Source organism: Gopherus flavomarginatus, chromosome 11 (assembly GCF_025201925.1).
Source record: "Gopherus flavomarginatus isolate rGopFla2 chromosome 11, rGopFla2.mat.asm, whole genome shotgun sequence".
Lineage (NCBI taxonomy): Eukaryota > Metazoa > Chordata > Testudines > Testudinidae > Gopherus > Gopherus flavomarginatus.
The window spans coordinates 23,874,413-23,899,045 of record NC_066627.1 but is presented as its reverse complement, the minus strand read 5'-3'; the positions used below and the strand labels follow the sequence as shown (position 1 = coordinate 23,899,045).

Here is a 24,633-nt window from a genome sequence, read left to right as displayed (position 1 = left end):
GGAGGGTCCTAAATCATATGGTGTCATAGGATGATTTACTGTGAGAGTCAACCATAAGCTACAGGGGAAGGTAGGTTTTAAGCAGAGTATTAACGACTAGAAGTGAAAGGGGCTCCATGGCTTAGAGATGGGGACAGGGAGGAAGGAAGGGCCGATTTCCAGATGAAGGGTGCAGCCCATGCAAAAGGCACCAACTGCTGTGGACAGCATGGAAGAGGGGACAGAAAGACATCCCAGAATGGAGAAGTAGAGTCCGTGGGCTTGTTTTTTGTCTTGGTTACATTGACCAGGATTACTTCTGAACTACACCAATGCAACTGAGATCAGAGCGAAAGCCAGGGAGCAGCTGGGTATGAGGTCAGAGATGTGGAGGTGGAATAAGGCCCTGGAGAGATCTGAAATGTAGGAATGTCATTCTGAATTGGTTGAACAGCTGTATAGGGGGGAGCCAGAGTGAAGGTGACAGTGGGGATAAGACTGGTATGATTCCCAGACCTGGAAAGAAAGAACATTCATAGAGACCATGGGAATTGCCAGACCAGACTAGACTCGGGGCCTGTCTAGTTCAGGATCCTGTCCTTAACAGTGACCAGTGAAAGATACATCAGAGGCAGGTGCAGGAAGCCCTGCAACAGACAGTTATGGGATAGCCTGCTGCCAAGTGATATTTCTTTCTGACCCCCATTAGTGGTTGTTGTCTTATGCCTTGAAGCAGAAGGGTTTAAATCCCTCCTAGAACAATTCTGTTTATTTAAAAAAAAACCTTAATATCATATCTCAAGGTATTCTCATTTTTCATATAAATGTTCAACTATTACTGGAATCCTGCTAAGTTCCTGGCCTCAATGACATCATGTGGCACAGGCCAACCTTCTGGACGTGCTGAAGTACAGAGAGTAATTATTTAGGAAGACTAGTAGATAAGGATTTCAGGATTAAGAATTTCAACAGAGGCCTGGTCAAAGCCAGGATGAATCCCAGCAAGAGGATGGTGCTGGACACCTTACAGAGAGCTAAGATGTAAGAGGACAGAGAAGGTGTGAGGCCAAGAGGAATTCCAGGAGGTCTGGCTGTAGGAGCAAAGCAGAGGTGAATGTGTTAAGTCACAGCAGGGTCAGAGAAATGGAACAGAGTAATTTTTACCTAGGGGGAGAACTTTGGGGCTGCTTACTAATAAGAAGTTATGGTGTATTCAGGAGACAAGACATAGCAGCAGAGAGACGGGAGAGGATTGGATCAGCAAACAATCAAAAGGGTCATTGCCACAGAAAGGGATGTCCAAGACTTTACACACCATGCCCTAGCAGTTAAAGTCCATTGGGTGAATAATAACCAGAATATGGGCTCGACTGTGCAATCACTGATCACAGGGCTAGTCAGCGGGACTCTGCCTGAATAAACACTCATTGATGTGAGTGACTAGTGACTGAGGGTTGCAGCACTGCATTGTGTGAGAAGGGCCTATGCACATTCTGACAACACCCATCAGAACTAGTCTGACCATCTGGCTTATCATGTAAAGGGCAGGAAGCATGAAAAATCCTTTTTAGTCACAATTTAGAAGTCATCTGAATATTCATTTTCTCAACTGATTCTGGGTTTTGGATGCAGGGGTGGTGGAAGCTTTCTAACAGTGGGGGAGCCACTAGTGCCCGAACCGTGGCCCCGCCCCTTCTCCGAGACCCCTCCCCACTCCTCCCTCCGTGGCACCACTCTCGCACTACCCCTTCCCCGAGGCCCCACCCCTGTGCCGCCCCTCCCCCCTGATGCCCCTCTCCTGCTTCCCATCTCTCGGTTTTATGGCAGATAAAAAGTGGGGAGGGAGCATGGCCCCCAGACCTCCCTGTTCTGATGTCATTTGCAGTCTGTCAAGGTGAATGATGTACTTCTCTCAATTGGCATTTTTATGTTTATACAGGTTAGAGATTCTTTAGAATGTAAGAAAATAACATGCATCAAGGAATAATCAATACGAATGGTATTGAAGACAGTACGGAGGCCTGATGCAGCCTGGCAAACAACACTAGTGTGGAAAGTCATGAATCTCTGCGGTTAAATAAAATGCCTTTTACCCCACTGGAGTGAAAAACCTCTTATGTTGTTTGTGTCTGACCCAAAGCAACAGGGGCTATTTTCCCAGAATAGACAGAACCAACTGAAACAAAAGCTATCTGCTGCTCCCGTCTTAAGGGTAGCCACCTGGAATCCTGGCAGTGGGAGCACTGGCAACTCAGAGACAGAGGGCACAGGTCCTAAGTTGTCAACAAGCCTTTAAAGTGAGGCCTCTGCTTTAGGAGAGAATGGTGAATTTCCGAACGGTTGGATTCAGAGACCAGTTGCAGAAAATGTCAGATCTCTCCCCCTCTGATAAAAAGACACACTTGCTACCAGAAAAGGGTGCCCTGGGGTCTTCACAATAGGCAATTACAGGGCTTTTGTAACTGACTCAACATCAACAAGAATAGCTAAACTGAGCCTAGAAATCTCTGCGTGAAACAAACTGTGGGCTGTGTGATGGCTACAGAGCAGGAACATTCCCAGTGTGATGTTACACTGAAGATCTGCTTCCTGGGCTTTTTTGAAGTCTTGACAGTGGAGTTGAGGCTGCCAATGTGGCGAGAAGCTGCTGTAGTTTATAGGCAAGCCTCAAATTAGTGAATCAGCACATACAAAACTGTCTCCTGTCTAGGCATATTTTACATGACTAGCTGTAATAACAAGCCCTGAGAATTTCCCAGCTTTTGCATGCGTACGAGGGATTTCTATTGTCTTAAATAATAATAATTATTATTCAAATGAAATTACTTCCCAAAGGAAAGTCCCTCCTCTCTTTCCCAATGGCATGAAAGGTCTCTTTGCAAAGGACAAAGAACATAAGAACGGTCATACTAGGTCAGACGAAAGGTCCATCTAGCTCAGTATCTTGTCTTCTGACAGTGGCCAATGCCAAGTGCCCCAGAGGGAATGAACAGAACAGGTAATCATCAAGGGATCCATCCCGTCACCCATTCCCAGCTTCTGGTAAACAGAGACTAGGGACACCATTCCTGCCCATTCTGGCTAATAGCCATTCATGGACCTATCCTCCATGAATTTATCTAGTTATTTTTTGAACTCTCTTATGTTGGCCTTCACAACATCCTCTGGTCAAGGAGTTCCACAGGTTAACTGTACACTGTGCGAAAAAATACTTCCTTTTGTTTTAAACCTTCTGCCTATTAATTTCATTTGATGGCCTCTAGTTCTTGTGTTATGAGAAGGAGTAAATAACACATCCTTATTTATTTTCTCCACACCAGTCATTATTTTATAGACCTCTATCATATCCACCCTTAGTCATCTCTTTTCCAAGCTGAAAAGTCTCATTCTTATTAATCTCTTCTAATATGGCAACCGTTCCATACCCCTAATCATTTTTGTTGCCCTTTTCTGAATCTTTTCTAATTACAATATATCTTTTTTGAGATGGGGTGACCACATCTGCATGCAGTATTCCAGCTGTGGGTGTACCATGGATTTCTACAGAGGCAATATGATATTTTCTGTCTTATTATCTATCCCTTTCTTAATGATTCCCAACATTCTGTTTGCTTTCTTGACGGCTGCTGCACATTGAGTGGATGATTTCAGAGAACTATCCACCATGACTCCAGAACTTTCTTGAGTGGTAACAGCAAATTTAGACCCCATCATTTTATATGTATAGATGGGATTATGTTTTCCAATGTGCAAAGCAGACTGCACATTGCATAAGCAGCTCAGCGCTAAAGCTCAAGCTATCTTCCCTTAGACACTACAACGGTATGTGCCTGATCATATCCCCTGACCTGCACAGGTGGGAGACATTGTGTGTGGTTCTATCCCTTCCCAGTGGTAGGAGCCAGAGCTACCTCCATGAACGTGTCTACCTCCCCGCAGTCTGCAGGGAGTGCCCCAGGAGCCAGAGGATCCACGCAGGGAGAGAGGGGCACATCACCCCCCTAGCTCTATGGAGGTCAGAGCAATAATACAGCCTTAGACCTAATTTGACCTGACACCATCATTCTAACTCACCCCAGTAGAGTAACTGCCATTAAAATCCATACAGTTCTACTCTGTGCCCTAGTTAATATTACTGCAGCAATCAGTGTGTTCCCTATATACTCATCTAGGGACTATCACAAATACTTTCAGCAAGGCTAATTACTTGTGAACTGCAACAGTAAAGATGTGACGAGCGGATGCACTGTGTTAACAGCTGATCACCTAGCGGGTCTTCAACATGTCAAGCAAGCTGCAATTCCGACATGCAATGTGGTGGGATGGGAGTTGTAATGTTAGCTTTGATAGGTCAGGCTCTGAATACAAAACTTTAAGAAATCTGTTGCATGCAGGAACTCCATCTGTGTGTGCTCACTGGAGGATGCGATAAGGACAGAAGCACTCAGAATATATTCACTAGTGCTTCTGAATCACAGCTCTATCAAATGGCATGCAGCAGGTTGTGAGCCTTCCAGGCCAAGCCCATAAAAAACTATCTTTGATTCATTGTAGCTGCACTGCGTTATGATATAGCTGCTCTTGAGATTTGTGTGTGGAGAGAACTTACCTCCACTGGAATTATCCAGGGGCCAGGTCACACAACTACTATACAGACTCAGGAGCTCAAACTTGTGCATGCAAACCCTAAAGCCTTGCTTCTAGTGGCAAATACTCCTGAAAATAGCCTCATTTTTGTGCATACACCTTTGGGTGCCTAAGCTCCAAACTGTGCTTCTAACATGCTGGGCCAGATTCTAACTCATTAGATGTAGCAAAACAAAACCAATTCAACAGCTGTAACAAACCAGTTCAGAAACTCACCTGCTTTTGTTCTTCTCCCAAACTGTCCCACATTGATGCAACAATTTTTGAAACATCTCCGAATGTAGCATTTGGGTTTTGCCCTTTGATAGCTGCTTGCGTGTCTCTGAAAAACAGGGCATAAGCTGACACAGGCTTCTGGGGCTCGTTGGGGTCCTTCTTTTTCTTCTTCTTTTGGCTTTTGGGTTTCTTGCCCAGGTCTGTTGATGGTCTCTTCTCTCCAGAAACCTGTAAAACCAAAAGGGACCCAGTAATGACCAACTTTCTCTGGTCGGAGTTGAAGATTCTGGTGGTATTGGGAAAATGATGAGACAGGAAGCCAATGAAGGAAGAGCACTCATGACAAGCACAGGATGGCGCCTGGCACCAGAACCTGACGCTCTCCCCAATATCATGCCTTTCACTCGTACAAATAACTTGTGAAGCTTAGTGCTCAACCAAGTGAGGAACTAATAACTCTGGCTAAGGACAGTCCTAATGCAGGCAGCTGCTGGGCTTTCCCCAGCTACGCCGCCCTGCCCTCCAACACAGGTATCCCATTACTGCCATCCTGAACCACTTGAGCACTTAGCTGGTTATTCCCGCCTCGAGGTTCCTGATGTACTTGCTGTGTATCGTATGAACGAGACGGGGCCAGCACACACTGTTTTTCAACTCCCTCCCACCTGATCTCTCACCAGTACCACTCTCTGATCTGGGTGACCAGCCAGCTCCTTACGCCCCTGAGGATTTCATCACTGATACTACATTGTTAATCTAGCGTAGATCTTTTTTTTAAGCAGCAGTGTATTGAAGGCCTTCGCAAATTCCGATTTATGTGTCTATTTCACCCCACGCTGCTTCTATTGTCACTTCCCCAAAGACATTAGTCAGGTTAGTTAAGCAGGTCCTCCCCTGGTGTAGCCTGTGGAATAACTCCACGGAAATTCCACCTGACCTCCGACTGCCTGCTTGAACAGTCATTCAAGAATCTTTCCCAGTCCGTATGTTAGATTCATTGGGCTCAGTTTGCCATAGCTCTTCCACTGATCCCTTTTTAATAGGGGGCGGGGGTCATTTTAGCTTCTCTCTCATTTTGCACTCTGCTCCCCTCCGGCTGTGCCCAGGTGTTCATATTTTCTATTCACCGCCTCTTTCTGCATTGTGGGATGCTGGGTGTACAGCTCTGGAACTATCACTGCAATTCTCTCTCTGATTTGTGTTTGTGTCATGTAGTTTCATGAGCTTCTCACTCCCTGTCCCCCAGTACATTCCTCTCTGTGCGGCATGTTTCCCTCCTTCTCTTTTGTGAGCACCAAGACTAAAATGACAGCCTGATGTACCCCACATTCCTTATGCTCTCTCCTAGGGACACAACCTCTCACATGGCTTCCACTAAACAGTTCCCCAGATACTTTCACTTGCTCTTGCTTATTTCCCCTAACCATCCCCTGGAGGCTCATATACTCTCTGCCTGTGCCCTGCCCATTTCCTCTGCCCGTGACCTCTCTGTTCATTTTGCTTTCCAGATGGTTTCATTCAGCAGCACACACATTTTTCCAAAATCCACTTTCACATTTTTGCTTTCCCCTTTCTCAGACTCGTCCCTGTCCTGATTTCACCCGGTTGAGGTCATGGTCCATCTTTACTAGCCATTCCCCAACTTTCTTCATTCTGACTGTGTGTGCTGTGTTCCGTTGCACCAGGTCCACCTTGCCCCCCAGAGCAGTCCTGGGCAGGGGCCACAAGCACTACCAGCACTACAGAAACAACACCGACACTGGAGCACTGTGCCCTTTTGGGGACATCTATACTTTGAAAGGCAACCTGCTTCCCCCACTGCTAGTGCAGAGCCTGTACGCACGCACACACAGTCACTCCACAACAACAGGGCAAGTAGCACCTCTGGGGGAATTCACAAGTAAACTGTAGTATATTGTTATGAAAACACTTTATACACAGCCCTTGTCCTTAGAGACCTGCCAATTTTGCATTAAACAAGTAGACTCCTTTATCTGAATGCATTCAGCATTCCATGAACTTTGAGAGCACTGAAAAGACTGAGGTACAGGGCCGGCGCTACCATTTAGGCAGCCTAGGCAATAGCCTAGGGAGCCGGAATAATTGGTGGGCGGCATTTTGCCGCAGGGGGTGGCAGGCAGCTCCGGTGGAGCTGCCGCAGTGGTGCCTACGGAGGGTCCGTTGGTCCGCGGCTCCGGTGGAGCTGCCGCAGTCGTGCCTGCAGACAGTCGGCTCCTCGCGGGGCTCTGGTGGACCACCCACAGGCATGACTGCGGCAGCTCCATCGGCGCCATGGAACACTGGACCCTCCGCAGGCACCACTGCAGCAGCTCCACCGGAGCCATGGGACCAGCGTGCGGGGCGGCAAAACTGCTGTCCACCTAGGGCGCTCAAACCCCTAGCGCCGGTCCTGCTGAGGTAACATTGATTATTTAGTTATCTGCAGCATCTGGCAAGGTTTTAAGGGAGAACAGGCCCTCTCCTGCATTCCTCGCTTACCTAAACATTGACCAAAGCCAAAGGGATTTTTAAGTGCAGACGGCTACGGGATCAGGGCTGCATTTTGTTACCTGTGATTACCGAGTCTCATCAGATCACTGTGCTGGACAGGCCATTTAGCCCACTCCCTGTACCATAACAGAACTGAATTCATTCTCCCTGAGTTCTTCTTCAAGAGAGTCTAAGACTCAGCCTCCAGTGAGGCAGAATCCATAGCTTCCTTTTTAGTCAGTGTCACCGCCAAACTTCTGCTTCTTATAGGGTCTGATCTTTGGCCTTGGGCACTCCCTTTAGCACTGCTCCATAGGCCACACTGCTGAAATGTAACCATTTTCTTTGCAAGCTGCTGTTCCAGGTTGGCATGCTGAGGTATTCCAGGGCGCTAATATAGCACATGTGACAGCTGGTAACCAGAACACACAGTCACAGGGCTAAGAAATAACATACGGAACTTGAAAACAGAAAGTAAATTTCCAGGTGGAGGGCATTAGCTAAAGAAGACGGTAAGATGCAGTATGGGTAAGTATATGAGGCATAGGCAAAAGAAAATCCATGAATATTGAAGTGTATGTGTTCACCTACACAGGAAAGAGATACTTTTAAATTACTTTGAACTCCTACATTGAGGACCTCTACGTTAATGAGTTAAGCCACACAACACCCCTGTGAGGCAGGGAAGTATTATTAAACACATTTAGAGGAGGGAAATCTAAGACACAAAGAGGTTCGTTGACTTGTCCCATGTCAACAGCAGAGCCAGGAACAGAACCCAGAACCAAAGGCGGCCAGTCCTGTATTCTAACCACTAGAAACACTTCCTCAAAGGTAGAAAGTCAACTAGCATCTCTGCTTATCAAATGCTGACAGCGTTGAGACACTTCTCAGACTGCTCAGCAGGTACATTAGTTAAAGAGTTACCCACTTTATCAGGAAGATGATTTTAAAAGAGGAAGTTACTTTCATAATTGGAAGTTCTTTGAGATGTGTTGGCCCTATCTGGATTCCCCTGTGGGTATGCATGTGCTCCAGGCCCCTGAAGCCAGAGAATTTTGAAAGCCGTGTCTGTTGGTCTGTGCCTACATCTTCACTCTCCTTATGACTCCAACTGAGGGGATAAAGGGCCGGGCGGACTGATCGTCTCTCCAACTCCTGCTCTACTGTGAATCAAAAGATGATCCAAAACAGAAGGGAAGGAGGGCGAGCAGTGAAATACAGACTGGGACCATACATCTTGAAGAATCTCCAGTAAGTAACTTCTTCTTCTTCGAGTACTGGTCCCTGGGTGGATTCCACTGTGGGTGACTGACAAGCAGTACTCGGGTAGGAGGAAGGTGTGAGAATGCAGATGGCAGAGCCGAATGAAGGGCCACCAATCCAAAAGATGTACTGGTGGGGACGTCCTATACTGAAGCATAATGCCTGGCAGTGTGGCTGAAACTCCATGTAATTGCTTTGTAAATATCAAGTAGAGGTATTTCTTGAAGCGATGCCACAGATGTCACTTGTGCTCTCGTAGAATGAGCCCTCACCCCATGAGGGGGATGGAGATTAGACAGCAGATAGCAGAGCAAAATATAGACATATATTTTACAGATAAATGGATACAGACCAAAAAGCTCTGGACTCGGGCGGTTCCAATCTGGTGGTGAGAAGGAACTGGGGAGGCAGCTGATCTGACTCACCTTTTATTTCCTTGGTTGAAGGCATGGGAAGGGCGAGGGTGCATATGCAGATCAATGGATTCTGCTTTCAAAATTATCTAGCTCCAGGCACATGCATACCTACACATAGGACCAGCACTCGAAGAAAAACACCATTTTATGATAGAAACTAGGCTGAATACCAAGCCATTAAGCATAAAATGTAACTAGACATGGCTGTCTGTCTGTCTAAAGAAGGCCTCTGTCATAATGGCTTTGCTGATTTGATTGCAAGCATCAGAAGTGCTCGGAAACCACAGAGTTCAAGAGGACTCATTTTAGCTGGTACAGTTCTAATGTTCTCTGTTCATCAGCTCTTGACTGGCCATTAAGCTTGGTCTCAGTGCAGTGGCATTTGTCAAATGGACAGTTGCCCATTAGCGAATAAGCAAAAAAAAAAAAAAACAACCCCAGAATGAGACAGGAAAAAGCATTTAATGTAAAACTGCCAATTGGGTTGGAATGGGATTCCTGGGGGTGAAAGGCCACCTCATTAGGAGGAAAAAATTCATAACAAGGTTTCACTCTGTGGGTGAGTTGGATGGCATTTTATCTCATTTTAATCTCAGTTCATCTACTTTTGTACTGATGGGAAAGAAAACAAACCCTCCAGCAGTTATTGGCCAAGGTGCAGCATTAAGTGGAGGAGCCAAGAACAAGAACCAGCAACTCTCAGCAACTATTAGGACTTCATGATCATTCTTATTTATACAGAATCATATGTGTGCGTGGCACTCTACAGACAAATAACAGACCATGTCCTGGCCCCACAGCGTATTTAGGCTCCTAACTTCTGTTGAAATGCCTTTGTGGATTTGGGTCTTACAGTCTTTGGCAGTGCAGATTGTGCAGCTTTCATGCCCCTCATGCTAAGCAGTGAGCAGAGCTACACCACTGTTTAGAGTTCATTTTCTGCTGGAGTATGAATCTGGTACAGTGTAGCATGATGTAGTCCTGGCTAGAGGGAGGTGTCTTGCAGGCAGGTGTTACGCAGGCGTAAACAACTTGATCATTATTGACCCTAAACCAAACCTGAACCAAGGCCCAGGTCACAGAAACACATTGGGTGGAGATGTTAAGATCTGTGAGATTATGTAAAGCCCTCGTCCCTATTCATGTCAACCAATGTAGAGAGGGATTATTTTCTACAGTAGGATAAATTGTTCTGGGCCATTATGTCTCTTCCACCCTCCCATCTCCTCCACCTTCACACTTTGCATAAGTGCCAGAGACAATCATGGAAGCACAAGGCCTGCTCCCTGCAAGCACCGCAGGAGTGCACCCGATCCCACAGAGGAGCACAGTCATGATGCCACCCCTTTGCCTGTGGAGCTGGCTGGGTATGCTGCCAGGGGAACAGGCTGCAACCTTTAAAGAGTTGGTGCATTGAGTATGTCCCCCACCCCCTGGCACAGGGAGCTCGAGGATGGATTGTATGTTCTGAGGTCCTCTGGGCCAAGATGGCCATACACAGTGCCCAAAAGGAGTCAGTGTCTTCCTAGCACAGTCTGGCTCTCAGTCTCCCCCCATGGGTTCAGGCCTAGTGCCCACAGCAATGGGAACTGCCCCAAGGACTGAATGCCTTTTGCCACGGGTCACCAATAATGCAAGGGGCTGCTCAGAATGGCCTGGGTTTGCTGTTGTGAATGTTATTTTAACATGTGACAGCGCTGTGGTGTGTATCCAGCTATAAATGCCCCGAGAGAACATACTTTACTCCATTGGAGAGGCCGGTGTGCAGAACACTAGATGTAACACAAAGAGTAAGCTGGGATGATTCACAGGTTAGGGTATCACATTATAAACAGGCTGCTTTGGTGTCATCTAGACAATTCTCAAAGAGGGAGGGGCTTCCCTGGTCACATCTGGACTTTATAAAACCTGCAGGGAGATTTCTAAAGCAAGGGTAATTGGGACTATACCCACTCCCCTGGCTGGGCGAGTAAGAGTTGGATGCTCAACCCTGGGAACAACTAAGCCCGGAAAGACACTAAACTCTTAGGCTGGGGTATTCAAAGGGAGTTTAGCTCCCAAATGCCAGTGAAATTTCCATTGGTCTTTCCTCTGAAAACCCCAGTCTTACTGATTTAATGAATGTGAATTCAAATGACTAGTCTGTGCAGACAGAGCAGAGACACGAGAATGTTTAGCTTTCCAGACACCACTACTGAAAACAAAAGTCGCATTTCTGCCTTAGTGCAATGACAAAAATGACTTTTCAGCCATGAAGTGCTGGAAGTGAAGTCACTTAGCGCAAAATGTTAGTGTGCTCCTTTGCCCTACATCTAAATTATCTACCAGTATATTGCTTGGGTTCCCCCCACTGACCCCTCAAGGCTTTGAAAATTCTCCAGTGAAGGGATCTTTCATGATACCTCTTCCAGTGGGAAACTACTCTTCCAATAAGAGCTACAATTTAGTTTAGCATTTGATCTCTATCCAGTTTGTACAAATTACTGGCTTTTGTGGGAGTAGAAAAACCAGCTCCTGGCATCAGGACCATTTCTTATGTGTTAATATGATTTTCTTGGTAGATATTTTAATTCCTGTTCGTTAGAAAATCTTTTTATGACCTGTTGTACAAAGGTCGTTAATGGTCATAAAATAAATGATGGATTGATCCCTTTAAATATTTCCAACAGCTGTGTATATAGAGAAAGCAAACAAAAACGCAAAAGCCATTGTGACTCCAGTGCTCTCTTTACACTGTGGTTTCTTTTCTCTAGAAAACATACCACTCGATTATTGCTTCGCCTAACTGCCTATGTGTATACAGGATAGGCAACGTATATATTTATGGCCAGAAAAAAATACAGAGCTTTGTAAATTGCCTTAGCTATCTTGCTCCAAGAATCAGACATATCCCCAAATTCTGTCTCTCTCACGTTCAGTACCGACTCGCTGGACCTATAAGAAATATATCAGCAAAAAATCTGTGACCTAACAGGTAACTCCTGTATTATCATTATTGTCAGGTTGAAACCTTGAAGGTGATTGGTAAAGGTACAATGAAAAAAGCTGCTGCATACACTGAGTGTAGCTAGTCAAAAATTCACACTGCAATCACACTGCAAGAAAGGTTTTAGCTGCAAAGCAAATGCCATTTGCTTTCTGTGACCCCTGAGTTGTCGGTGATGCAGTCTCTTCTAGCCAGCAGAACACCGAATTCCTCTAGCTGCATAGGGCTGTGCCAAATAGACACAACCAAATTCTAAAACTGCAAAATCTGAGAAGCTCATAAAAATACTTCTATTTTCAAGCAAAAATGTATTTTTATTTTTGCAAGTTAGTTCTAATGAAGATCAGATTTGCATCCACACACACATTTTGAAATGTCATGTTTTGAGATGAACACTTCCATTTTATGAAAAGTGAAATGAAAACTAAGAATAATTTTTCCTGAAGCTTCATGAGAAAGCATTTGCTAGTTTGCTCAGCCGCGGTACTAGACCTAAGCACTTGTTACTGCGGGTAACATACACACAACTTGTAACAATTGGATCTTCAGGAGGTTTTTCTTCTGGGAATGAGGATACATTGCCAGCAAGCCAGTGATTCTGGTAATACAGCACCTTCCTTAGAAGTAGCATCTTTCTGAAACAGCGCTTCCCTGAAGGCTTAACAAATGGATCAGCACCATCCCAGAAAGTTACAAGTCTAAACATCAAAGTACCCAATGATCGGTGAATGCCCATGTATTAGGTACACAAGTCATTATGGCTGTACCATAATCATCTCTGCAATCTGCCCACATGTAAGGAGAGTCAGGGAAGAGGTGTGGACAACAGTGCAAAGAGTTTGCTCTGCTAGTGCATTCTCTGAGACTGATGCAGGATGCCTATGGTGACTTAGAAATCTTAGCCCAAGCTGCCCTTCAACGCTTCCTCCACACCAGTCCTAACAAGGCAGGTGATTTTTATTTTATAAATCTTCCCTACATTTTACCTCTTTGTTTCTCAGTTCTCTTCATCCACTCAAGACAACTGGCATCCTAATAGCTTCTGACCACTAGCCAAACAAGAATGGCAAGCAACTTTCACTATATCGTGTGTCACCATCACTTTATTAACTGTCCTAGGTAATAACTGGCTGCTAAAAAATACCCATGTGAATTAAAAGACGGAGGATGCTTCCTCTGTTATTTGACACGAGTGCTGATGTCGTTAACTAATACATACCACTTCTTAAGGACTCTGCTAAATCACAAGCTGGATTTTTGCTTCTCTCTTCCAACACAAAAAGTCTAGTTTTACAGATACAGTCTTTGAAACTGGAAAAAAAATTGAGCACTGAAGCATGTATTTATTGTCAAAATCCTAATTTGAAAGAACAATGTAGCATGATGTATCTGGCAACTGCAGCAGGAAAGAAAAGACTTAGGGGAGGAAACTTCTCTCAGAATTAGAGACTTTCATTCCTTTAGCTGTTATATGCACCAATATAGCACAGCAATGTTTGATACGATTTGCAAATCTGCCATGCTTTCGCGCATCCTAGCCCAGAAACATTCTCTGTAAACAATCGCCTGTTACAGAGAAAGTGTATCTCCATCTCTACGCAAAGGAAAAACAAAAGGCCTGTTCTCTTATTAGAGAGAATTATTTCTATCACTGTAAATACTGTCTGTCATTCTCTTACTGTATGTCTGTCAAAACAGGCATGGCTGCACGTACCTTATAATGTGATTCTGTCTCCTCTTCCTGAGTAGAACTGGAGGGAGATGGTGTAGCAGATTTACTTCCTGGGGGTGATGGGGAACCATGGGTAACACCGCTTCTCATACCCATCTGAGAAATCAGCTGTGACTGGCTGAGGGCACTCATGTGACCGGCTAACATCCCTGGTCGATTGATCAGGGGGACTTGACGGTTGGAATCATAGGAAGTGGCGTCTGAGTGGACCATCTCCTGGATCTGAGTTAGGAGAATATTGCTTTTTAATTAAAAATATATTTTATTTATTGTCTTATAAAATTACTTTATGATGAACTATTATTGACTGATTTAGAAATTATATTACAGAACTGGTAGAGAAAAATCATCTTCCCTGCCCCTTTCCAAAACAAAAGAGAGCGAGTTGGACAAAGTGTGCTTGGGGTTTCTCCTTTCCATAATTTCCCTGTGGGAAAACAAGGGTTACGTCTACACTGAAGCTAGGAGGTATAAGTACCAGCTCACGTAGATGCAGGCACGCTATGTCTGCTTGAGCTAGCATGCTAAAAATAGCATAGCAGAGTGACTGTGGTGGCACGGCTAGGTGCCTGCGTACATCCTTAGGATCTCAGGGTCTTGGATAGCCCAAACTGTTGCCTTGGCTGCTGGGGCCACCCCATGATGCTATTTTTAGTGCATTAGCTCAAGCAGAGCTAGCATGTGTATGTCGACCTGAGCTGGTAATTACATCTCCCAGCTGCAGTCTAGACGTACCCTAAGGGATTACAACATAAGGGCTTAAATTGTGCCAGTAAAATGTGTGTGAGCATGTACCAGCAGAGAAATGGGAGAGATAGCTCAGTGGTTTGAGCACTGGCTTGCTAAACCCAGGGTTGTCAGTTCAATCCTTGAGGGGGCCATTTAGGGAACTGGGGTAAAAATCTGGGAATTGGTCCTGTTTTGAGCAGGGAGTTGGACTAAATGACCTCCTAAGGTCCCTTCCAACCCTGATTTCTATGATTCTAAATGCTTCAGGTTGTATTAGTGGGAAGAAACTTCACCCAGGGGCAGGCTACAGCCAAATTGTCTAAAGTGTCTGAAGCACCTGGTCCTGGCCACGGGATGTCAAACTAGCTAGGCCAACCAACTGAACACACACACATTGTGCAGACACATCGTAGGCCCTTGTGTTTGAAAGTTCAGCCCTGCTCTGCTCAGGGATGCAGCTGCAGAGAGTTGTGATTCCTCGTGCCCTGCACATGACCAAATACAATGTGTTATCGCTTAGAAAACTGAGAGGCTCAAAAAATTAACTTCGTCATGTTTAACAAGTTACCACAACTTCTCGGTTCCCCTGCTCTCTGGCTTAAACAGAAAAGTACAAGTAGGAATAAATAAATACATCATATACTCTGGAGTAGAACAAGCAGAAGTCCCCGCCATTCCCAGACGGGTCTGGATTTGGCTTTAGGTCAGATAGCAGAACGTAAGTAGGTTTTGTTGCACAAATCTGTTATTTGACCACACTGTGAAAACACAAATTCCAACGTAACCCGCTGAGGATCTGGCCCCATGCTGAGCTATCATCAGGGAAGTGACTTCAGCATAGTAAAACCAAGAAGATTCCAAGACCCAGAAGCGACTGTGTCCTAGAAATCGGGGGTGGGGTGTGTGTGGTCATCTCACACAGTTTGCTCCCATTTGCTGTACAGACCGGCCCAGGCACACAATGGGGTGTGTTAAGAATGATGCCTGAGCTTTATTGCCAAGAGCCTTACCTGACACTGCTCTGACTGCAGCATCCCTTTCACGGAGGTTCTACATTTTAATTTTCTCAGTAACAGTAAAACAATGGGTGCAAACTCTCCCTTTGTCATAAAGCCCCGTGTTTACAAAGAGGGATGCCATTCTGGCAAGTCTGAGCCCCTGGACTGGCAGAGAAGTCAAGAACTTTCTGTATTTACGTACTTAAAACATGCCACCCAGTGCTCCAGACACTGGAACTAATGGCATGAAACAACGAACACTCAGACCAATATCCTGCTTCCCACACAGCAAACACTGCCACAGATACCCCCCGAAAAAGATCTGACCCTGCTCAATCATACATCCTGTCCCTCAGAAACATGGGCCTTGTCCCATCTCCTGAAGGCCAGCAGATTTGGGTTCGGGCAGACTGAGGCAACAAACAAATTCCATAGCCAAGAGGGCCAAGGATTTCAGAAGTGACTATTGATTTTGGGAGCCCGACCTGGGACACCTTAAAGGCTCCAAATTTACAGAGCGCAGGGACTCTGCACTTTTCAATGGAGCCAGCCAAAACCATGAGTCACTTTGGACAACCTTACCCTAGGACCCCTCACTGGGACTGTTCTGCTTCCAGCCCCCAGCAAACAAACAGGATGTGTTCAGAGGCGCAGAGCACTGTGTGTGACCAGACTCACGCCACCCCAGCAGGATGCTCAGATCTTGTTGGCAGTGTGGTGTGTAAATGTGGTTCTGTGAGCTAAGTGTCCCCTTGAGCTCCCTCAGGATTCCCTCTTAATGTGACCACACTTGAAAATCAGTATCTTCATCCCATTATCCTGCAACCACCACGGTCAGACTGGATCCATGAACACAGAAAACGAACCACACACGACAGACAGAGCAAGACAGATTCAGCGTGACCCTCTAACTCCCCAACAGAATGGTGACAGCCTACTCCCGCCAAAGGACAGTTTACAATATAAACCTCCATACTGCGAGCAAACTCCACCTCAGTCCATGGCTGCAAGGGAGCAGCATCACACTCACACATTCAGGGGCACGTTCTGCTCCTACTGAACTCAATGGCAAAGCTCACATTTGTTTCTATGGGAGAAGAATTATGAGGAACAGGCAGCAGGATCGGACCATAACAAGGGAACAGGCTTGTTTTGCACACTTCAGGAGCTCAGCCCTTTCCCAGATTCAGACGATCGCACGCGCTGGGGCCTTAACCAATGCTGCAAGCACATCAGACACAACCTGCAAAAATTCATCTTTGCACCTGTCTGGAAAGTAATGTAAAACGACAGAGCCTGCTGGAAGGGCTGAAAATATAATTGCTTGAGGGCCAACTGCGTGAAAAGGTGAAAAAAATGAATACTATTATTTTGGGCAGAGAATCTGTATGTCCGGTTCATATGGCAGATTGTACAGACGTCAGGCTTAAATCGCAAACACCAGCGATGAAAGGTGCTACACAGATCATTAAAACGCAAAAGAAAAAGAAGTGAAATGCCAACAGATGCTTAAATACTCCCAAGCTATGCTAGGGAGAGAGGCTACGGTGAGGAGCATTACTGCACAAAGAGCTAAAATGCCTTGTTCACCAACAAAAGAAATGTTCATTGTCTAGCCATTTTCAGCCTTACCATTCTGCCATCCACCTCTGAACAAGCCTCAGAATATACAACCAGCCCAGTCTCAAACTGAAGGCCCTTTGGACATGGATGATCTTCTAGGCTGTAGTTCATATTGTGGGGTACCATGGTGCCAGGCAGAGTGTGGGAACCTATATACTGAAGGAAGACAAGACAGATAAAATAGAGATATAAGGCCAGATGCTCAGCTGGTGTAAATCTTTGTAGCTCATAGACTCTAGGACTGGAAGGGACCTCGAGAGCTCAACCAAAGTCAATGGAGCTAGGTTGATTTACACCATCTGAGAACCTGGCTCATAATTTGTCTATCAAAGGTACTTCTAGACCACCCCATCACCTAGTAATGAGCACTGACTCACGGTAATCAGCCTCTGGAATATAGTGAAGAAGAAATCCTGGAGAGGACTGCTGCACCTGCTCAGATCATGCCACATGATAACAAGCCCTTCCCACTGAGAATGAGCTGTACTGTGAGAAACATCAGGCAAACTTCAAACATGACGTAAGCGGCTGCAGCTCCACTGAAGTCAAATGGGTTGCATCTGCTTACATCTGGGCTGAATTTTGTCCAACGTTTCTAATTCCATTTGGCTTTTCACATCTTCCTTCAGGCTCTGGGAATTGCAGTAAAGAAATGGCTGTAATCTACAATCATAAGGAACCCAATGTAAGAGAGTGCAAACCAGTTCCCAACTTGCTTTATTGCTCTCTTAAAAGTTCCTTTTTGTAGACTTTAATGTCTGAAGTTATATATTTTGGATCAAACTTCCGAAGGGCAGAGGAGCATATACATACAGACACCAAAAATACACAACCTTATTTATGCGTGCAAATTCTAGGGTTGTGTGCATAAATTTGGCAATGCACTGACCCAAATTGCACCTGCAGTTGCATGCACAAATAGAGGACAGAGTTGCCTTTCTATAAATGCAGCATTATTTAGTGGATGAAGCACAGGTCTCTAAATGAGGCCCTCCTGCATTCTACCCCTGACTTTTTGCATGCCCTTGTACTTTTCATAGAGATGACTTTCCTGGCATCTGATTATCCAATATACACAGATAAATATCTGAGACACATAGTAATCACACAAATAGACCAGTGAGGGGTTACTGAAGTTCCAGACTCGATGTAATAACAGAATAATAACATTACTATGACGTGCTACTTGTTTGGATACAAGGTTGTAGAAAATTAGAGCCTTCTTCAGAGCATTGACCAAAGACACTGAACACTTTATTACATGTACCATTTGTCTGATCTAGCATTGAAATTCCCATGCTCCATGCTGCTCTCCTCCATCACAAAACCTACCCTCTGTGTCTATGGGAGGACTGTGTGGAGTCCTCACCGTACTGCCTGTTACTCAGTGAAGCTGGCAAGTCTGGAAAAAAAGAAAACTAGTTTGTATACCTCTCCCTCAATTAATCCACTGTCTCCCCCACATTCTCATCTGGGCATGCTAGGGACCCGATTTTGGAAGGACTTAGGCACACACTGAACATTACAGACATGAGTAGTTTTCATATTCAATGCAATTATTCGTATTTGTAAAGTTAAGAACGTCTCTAAATTTTTGCAGAACCGGGACCTAAGCCCTGATATCACTGCAGACCCAATCCCACAAATACTTGCTCACACAAGGGATCCTTACACATACAAGCAGCCTCAATTAATCCAATATCACTATTCACATGAATGAAAACTACTCGTGTCAGGGATGCTTGTCAGATCAGAACCTAGAACAGAATTTACTTTTGGGGACTTAGTCAAATAACAGTGGCCTCAGAAGTCCTCGGAAAAGACTACGCAACAAAAATCTGTGCTGCCTTTCCCAGAGAAAACCCTACCAGGATTCACATTAGGCTATTTATCACCTCCCCCTCCCACATACAGATCAAACAATTACCCCTAACCCTATAAACGAGGCCTATCAACATGTCAATGTCATCAGCAGTGTGCCAGAGTTCTCTCACTAATTTCAGAGACAGGGCTAAGCCAGCTACTTACGTACAATCTGATTCAGCCACAGAAGTCGTCAGCAGGAGGGAAATCAAATACAGTCTTAAATATCTTCCAGAATTTTTGCTTTTCATATTAATCTGATTAATGTTAACATGAGTTTAAAGACCCAGGGCTTTATTTATTAACAATCTTCGTTTCCGATAAGCCCACTGAGGTGCAATCTCTCATTAACAGGGGAGTCCTGCCAACCTCATGAGCAGCACATAAAGTAAGAAATGGAGGGAAGAGCTGCTAAGGCTCAGCAGGCTCCCTTGGAAATAAATCCAAACGCAGAAGCGGATTTACTGCTGCAGGTCAGCAATCGAGAGCTCTTCCACAACACCAGACAGCACACTCCGCTCATGCATTCAGATCATACATGTGGGGGGAGAACAGATTTTGACAAGAGCAATCCCTTTCTGTGTTAATTACTTAGTGCTGCGATTTAACTTTCAAACAGCAAATACGTCCCGCATAGAAATAACACCAAGAATTTGACTTAGGCTGACTACGTTTCATGCCCTTTAAGGTCAGGCTGCATCACTGTCCTCAGCTCACATCACTCTGAAAAGATACAAATAAATACATGGAGAACCCACAGAAACGTGAGTTAATGACAGCAGTGGCCTGTGCTATAAATTGGCAAGGAATTTCCAATGCGGGAGGGGGGGGGGAGAGAACGGGGACTGTCCAGCTAAGACATTCCCAAACTGTGGGGCTTGCTGGACAGCTGACTTGTCACAGGGCACTGGCCCCTCCTCTTCATTTCCAAATGCTAAATTGCACTGAGACAACTACAACCACATCAAACACTTGCCTCCTAAAACTTTTCCATCTAAGCAATTGCTGTAGTAGCGGCAGGGATGGTGAAGGATCATGAATGGGAAAGGAGGGGCCAGTGAGACAGTTTCCATATGAAAGATGTGGTTCAGGTTATGAAAATGTTTCTGCACAGCAGGTTTTGCATGTTGCTTCTGGGAGTCCTATGCTCAACAGCTATCTCAGGATACAAGCACAAAATAGATGAGTGGGACTGATTCAAGCCCCTACCTGTGTATTTAGTAAAACGAAATACTGTACGACAGCCACTCTCTGTTCACCAGAGGCCTAGGACTAGGGCCTTGACTCAGCAAGGGATTTAAGCATGTGCCTAACTGTAACCACCAGAGTTTAGTCCCATTGACTTCAGGAGGACCACTCGTGCTTATAATCAGGCACACATTTAAGCACCCTGTAGGGGCCCAAGTCATAGAGCTCTTGGAAATGGCTTCTGCCTGTCTACAATATTTCATTCTACAGTTGTCTTTTTAACAGTGAGGTTGATTAACCACTGGAACAAACTACTAAAGGAAGTGGTGGATTCTCCATCTTTTGAAGTCTTCAAATGAAGACTTGATGCCTTTCTGGAAGATGCTTTAGCCAAAACAAGTTATTGGACACAATACAGGAATAACCGACAAAATTCCATGGCCTCCGTTTTACAGGGGGTTAGACTAGATGATCTAATGGTCCCTTCTGGCATGAAGATATAGTAATCTTTTAATCTAAATGAGGAGGGTGCTGCAGGTGCATTGACTGAGAGGGCTAGTCATCCCAGAAATGGCACAGTAAGGGCTGCTGCAGGTCAGAAATTGAGTGTATTTGCACTAGGCAGAATATTCTTGGGGGCCAGGAGAGAACTGTAATATCAATGGAGTGAGGCAAGCAGAACTGAGGTGAGGTTCACAGCTGGGTGTGGGGAAGCTAGTATGGGACCTGTCTGGCTCACACACAGTGAGTTCAATTGGAGATTTCAAAGGAGAAAATGGTAAATTTGTCTTGGATTTTGTCAGTTTAATCCAGATCTTTCACGTTCAAGATGATCTGCCAGCTCCCAAGGAAGAGCATAATTTATTGTCCTTATTTTAAATTTAAATGAAGAAAAGTTTATAAAATGTGTGTTTTATAAATGGGGAAGGCTTTAAAATGTGATTTAAAAAATCCTAAAAGCTAAAATAGCTCATTCTCATTTGCAGCCATTCTAGTCTCTTGGGTAAATACTGTATTAAGACAATTTTAAAAACTCTTATTATGTGGGCAATGGACCACAACGGCTCCATTTATCTATTAAATATGTAATCATACATTTTTTCTTTAAAGTGCATATTATTTATGCAGCAGAGCAGAACAAGTCCAGGAGTGTAATTATGGATAATGGACATGTGCTACAAATTCTTATGAAAAATTGTGGGAATGAGTTAGGGTCTGAGCCAATGCTCATTGAAGACAATGGAAACACTCCCACTGACCATAATGGTCTTTGGACAGGTCCCCAGAGAGTTTATCCAGCAGGCAGGATGGAAATTTCAGCAGCTCTGCTTTTTGTTGTCTTTCAAAGACCCGCATATGATTTTCTCCACCCAGGGCGGCTCTAGGGATTTTGCTGCCCCAAGCACGGCAGGCAGGCTGCCTCCGATGGTTTGCCTGTGAAGGGTCCGCTGGTCCTGCGGCTTCGGCGGACCTCCTGCTGGCATGGGACTCTGGGAGAAACTGGGACTCCAGAAATACCAAAAAATTGAAAACCTTCTTAACAAAGGGTTGGCAAAATCCCTTTACAATAAGAACTGGCACATTCCCTGCCACACTCTCAGAATGCTTCTTAATCGGTCAGGATTGCCTCTGGCCTGTTTAGATCAAATTTCAGTCAAGCTCACTCCCATGTGGCTCCCAGCCTCAGCCAAGCACTGAAAAACTGAGACCCTGCACCACTTGCATTCAAAGAAAAGGGGACAGTGCTGTGTATCACCAGCCTACTAGTAGCACTGTCACCCAAACCACAGCACAACCTCCACCTGCAGTCTCAGACACACATTGAACAGGTGGGCTGACAACACTGATAGCCACGGAACCACCAAGGTCTCAAAGTGCTTTGCAGACACTGATCAGCTCTCACAACTTCCTAGGGGCAGCATCCTCAGTCTTGTTTTAGGGATGTGAAAACTGAGGCAGGGAAATGACTGACCCAAGGCCACCCAGTGAGTCAATGGCAGACATGGTAACAGCTCCACAATGTTCTAATCCATAGACAATTATTCTAACCTCTGCACATGCCTCTTCCTTAAAACAAGGGAGACCAGTATTATTGGTTAGTAGTGAGGGAAGACAGCAAGTTAAGCACGGCATCCTCACTCAGAGCTATTGCCTGCAGATCACTCACAGGGTCACATTTGGAAGGCTACCTGAGCAACCTGAAAAATATGTTTTGAAATAAACCTGATGCATGATATGGGGGAGAAGGTTCCAAAGGTGGGAAGGAAGGGCAGGTGGGCTTCCAACTGAGTCTGCCTTGCTACTGAACTCAGAAAGCTGAGTTCTAGTCATCATTAGCTGACATACCTGGGCAGCCTCTTATTTAAGTGTCTCGCAGCCCTTGCAGAATATAAAGATTGTCACTTGCACCTGGAGCCAGACAAGCGGCCAGAAAAACACATGGAGGACAGGGGCATGTTCAAGGAGAGAGCATTTCAGCAATCCAAGCTGGAGGTGACAGAGGCACCAGGAACTGGGTGGATGGCAGAATGGTCTCTTCTCATCATGGAGATCATCACATCTTAGCCCACAGATCTCCTCCAAGAAAGGGTATCTGCATCTTCTCTCTCCCAAGACGTCACTGTTTCCACTTACCCTTTTGCCTCTTTGCTGCTTACTCTTGGCTTCTCTCTCCTCTCCTTCATGCAATCCTGCAACTAGCCTTCAAGCACCCACTCGAGTAACTCTCCGAATCATGATAATGAACGCAGAGGGTCAATGGCACGGTCCGCACTCCATAATCTCCTTGCTTACTGCATTAATAGCTGTTATTTTTCATTCATGACCAGGGTATTTTTATTCAGTGAATGATGGGAGTCTGCACTCAGTTGCCCCGACCCTGCCAACCCTTCCTCAGAGCAGTTCGACTGAGGCCAGTGAGCTACTGACGTCGGCAGCAGCTGGCCCAGCCTTTGTCACTCACTAAGCTCGTGTTCTTTTTCTGAAGTGCATTTTTCAAACAGACAAGGCTGCAGCCATCCCCTGCACACCCACTCTCTTCATTCTGCATGGCTTACTTTTATATCCCTTTACCACAATCATTGATTTTTTAACATAGGCTGTGATGGGCAGTATTCAGTGTGAAGACCCAGGAGATACAGTCCTGTGTATTCCAGCCTCTCATTTTTGGAGACCTATATTCAAATTCTGCTCATTTCAGAAATACTAGTAACTTTGATGAACTCCACTCAGCTTCTAACCAATAACTGTGAGTAGTTTTGGAAAAGAAGGAATCTTTATTCAGAAAAGGCCAGGGAGAAAAATTCCAAGTCTCTATTCCTTCTGTCTCTCCCAAAATGGCCCACCTGCTGGCACCAGCCTAATTAGCTAAATAAACGAAGCAACAACAACTGTCCCTAACCAGAACAAGGGCACTAGTATGATGTGTTCCCCTTACAAAAGCAAGCCCCCCATCACCTTCCCAGGCACACGCACCCCATCCCCGATGTTATCTATCTCTGCTTCCTGTCATGTTGAATATAATCTATGACGTAGGCTCACTGGCGCAGGCTCTCTGTCTTTATTCTCCGTAAAGCTCCATATGCCCTGATGGAGCCATATGCAAATACATTCATAATTAAATCATCATCATGAGCATACCGTTAAAAAGGCAAAGAAGAGAGGACGGCCTAGTGAATACAGCACAGGTGTGGATCATAAGGAACCCAGATTCCATTCCTGGATCTTCCACAAGCACCCTGGGCAAGTCATTTCCTTTCCCTGTGCCTCAATTCCCCCAACTGTGAAGTGGAAACAATGATCTGAATTCTGCTCTCCTATGTGTGTCTGCTGCTCCCACAGAAAGAGAAGCTGCATGTGAGTATCTGAGGGGGAATGTGGTCCTGTTTATTAAGTGCACTGGCATCCTCGTTACATGGCACTACGGAAATGCAAACTTCGAATCTCCAAAGGACATGTTTGCTGCCTCGGTTTGTAAGATGTTATGCATCTCAGAGGAACATGAGTAAAATGTGATGTAGTAGTTACTAAAGTAATTAAATGCATCTTACTTAAAAGATTCCCAAAGGCTGCTCTAATTCAAAGCCAGCCTCTTTTTTTTTTTTTACAATATTTTAGGGTTTTTTTTTAATGAATATGCATATCAGGCATATAAACACTCCAGCTAATCCTCCAAAAAGGAAAGAAAAATAGGTTGACAAACTGCACATGCTCTGAGCTCCTTGTTTATGGAGAAAACAGTAATCTACACTTTTGCAGCATGAGTAACAAAACACCATTAAAAACAGGCTAAATATTCTGATTTGGGAATTGGACACTCTGGCAGCAGAGATAAGTTTTAAAATATATCAAGTGCAGTTTTATGTTAACTCAAAGAAAATTCATGGGCAAAAGGCAGCTCTTTCCAGCAGTAAGTAGCACAGCATTAGTCAATTTATTTGAGCAGACGACATGCTGTCATACCAAGCAGCATCGCGCTTTGGACAGTGTAGTCATGAATGA

At 45.0% G+C, this 24,633-nt stretch overlaps 1 protein-coding gene across 4 annotated transcripts in view; it reads right to left on the bottom strand.

Annotated features, from left to right (window-relative positions):
- The window catches only part of TOX2 (TOX high mobility group box family member 2), a 259,226-nt gene that overhangs the window by 39,447 nt on the left and 195,146 nt on the right, over nucleotides 1-24,633 (bottom strand). For 2 of the 4 annotated variants that reach the window (XM_050917362.1, XM_050917363.1), the window contains exons 4-6: nucleotides 17,092-17,238; nucleotides 13,715-13,954; nucleotides 4,843-5,070 (exon numbers count right to left, since the gene is read on the bottom strand). In XM_050917362.1, the coding sequence (XP_050773319.1) occupies nucleotides 4,843-5,070; nucleotides 13,715-13,954; nucleotides 17,092-17,238 (615 nt within the window). The remainder of the gene's footprint in view (nucleotides 1-4,842; nucleotides 5,071-13,714; nucleotides 13,955-17,091; nucleotides 17,239-24,633) is intronic. The other 2 variants (XM_050917364.1, XM_050917365.1) reach the window with 2 other exon arrangements.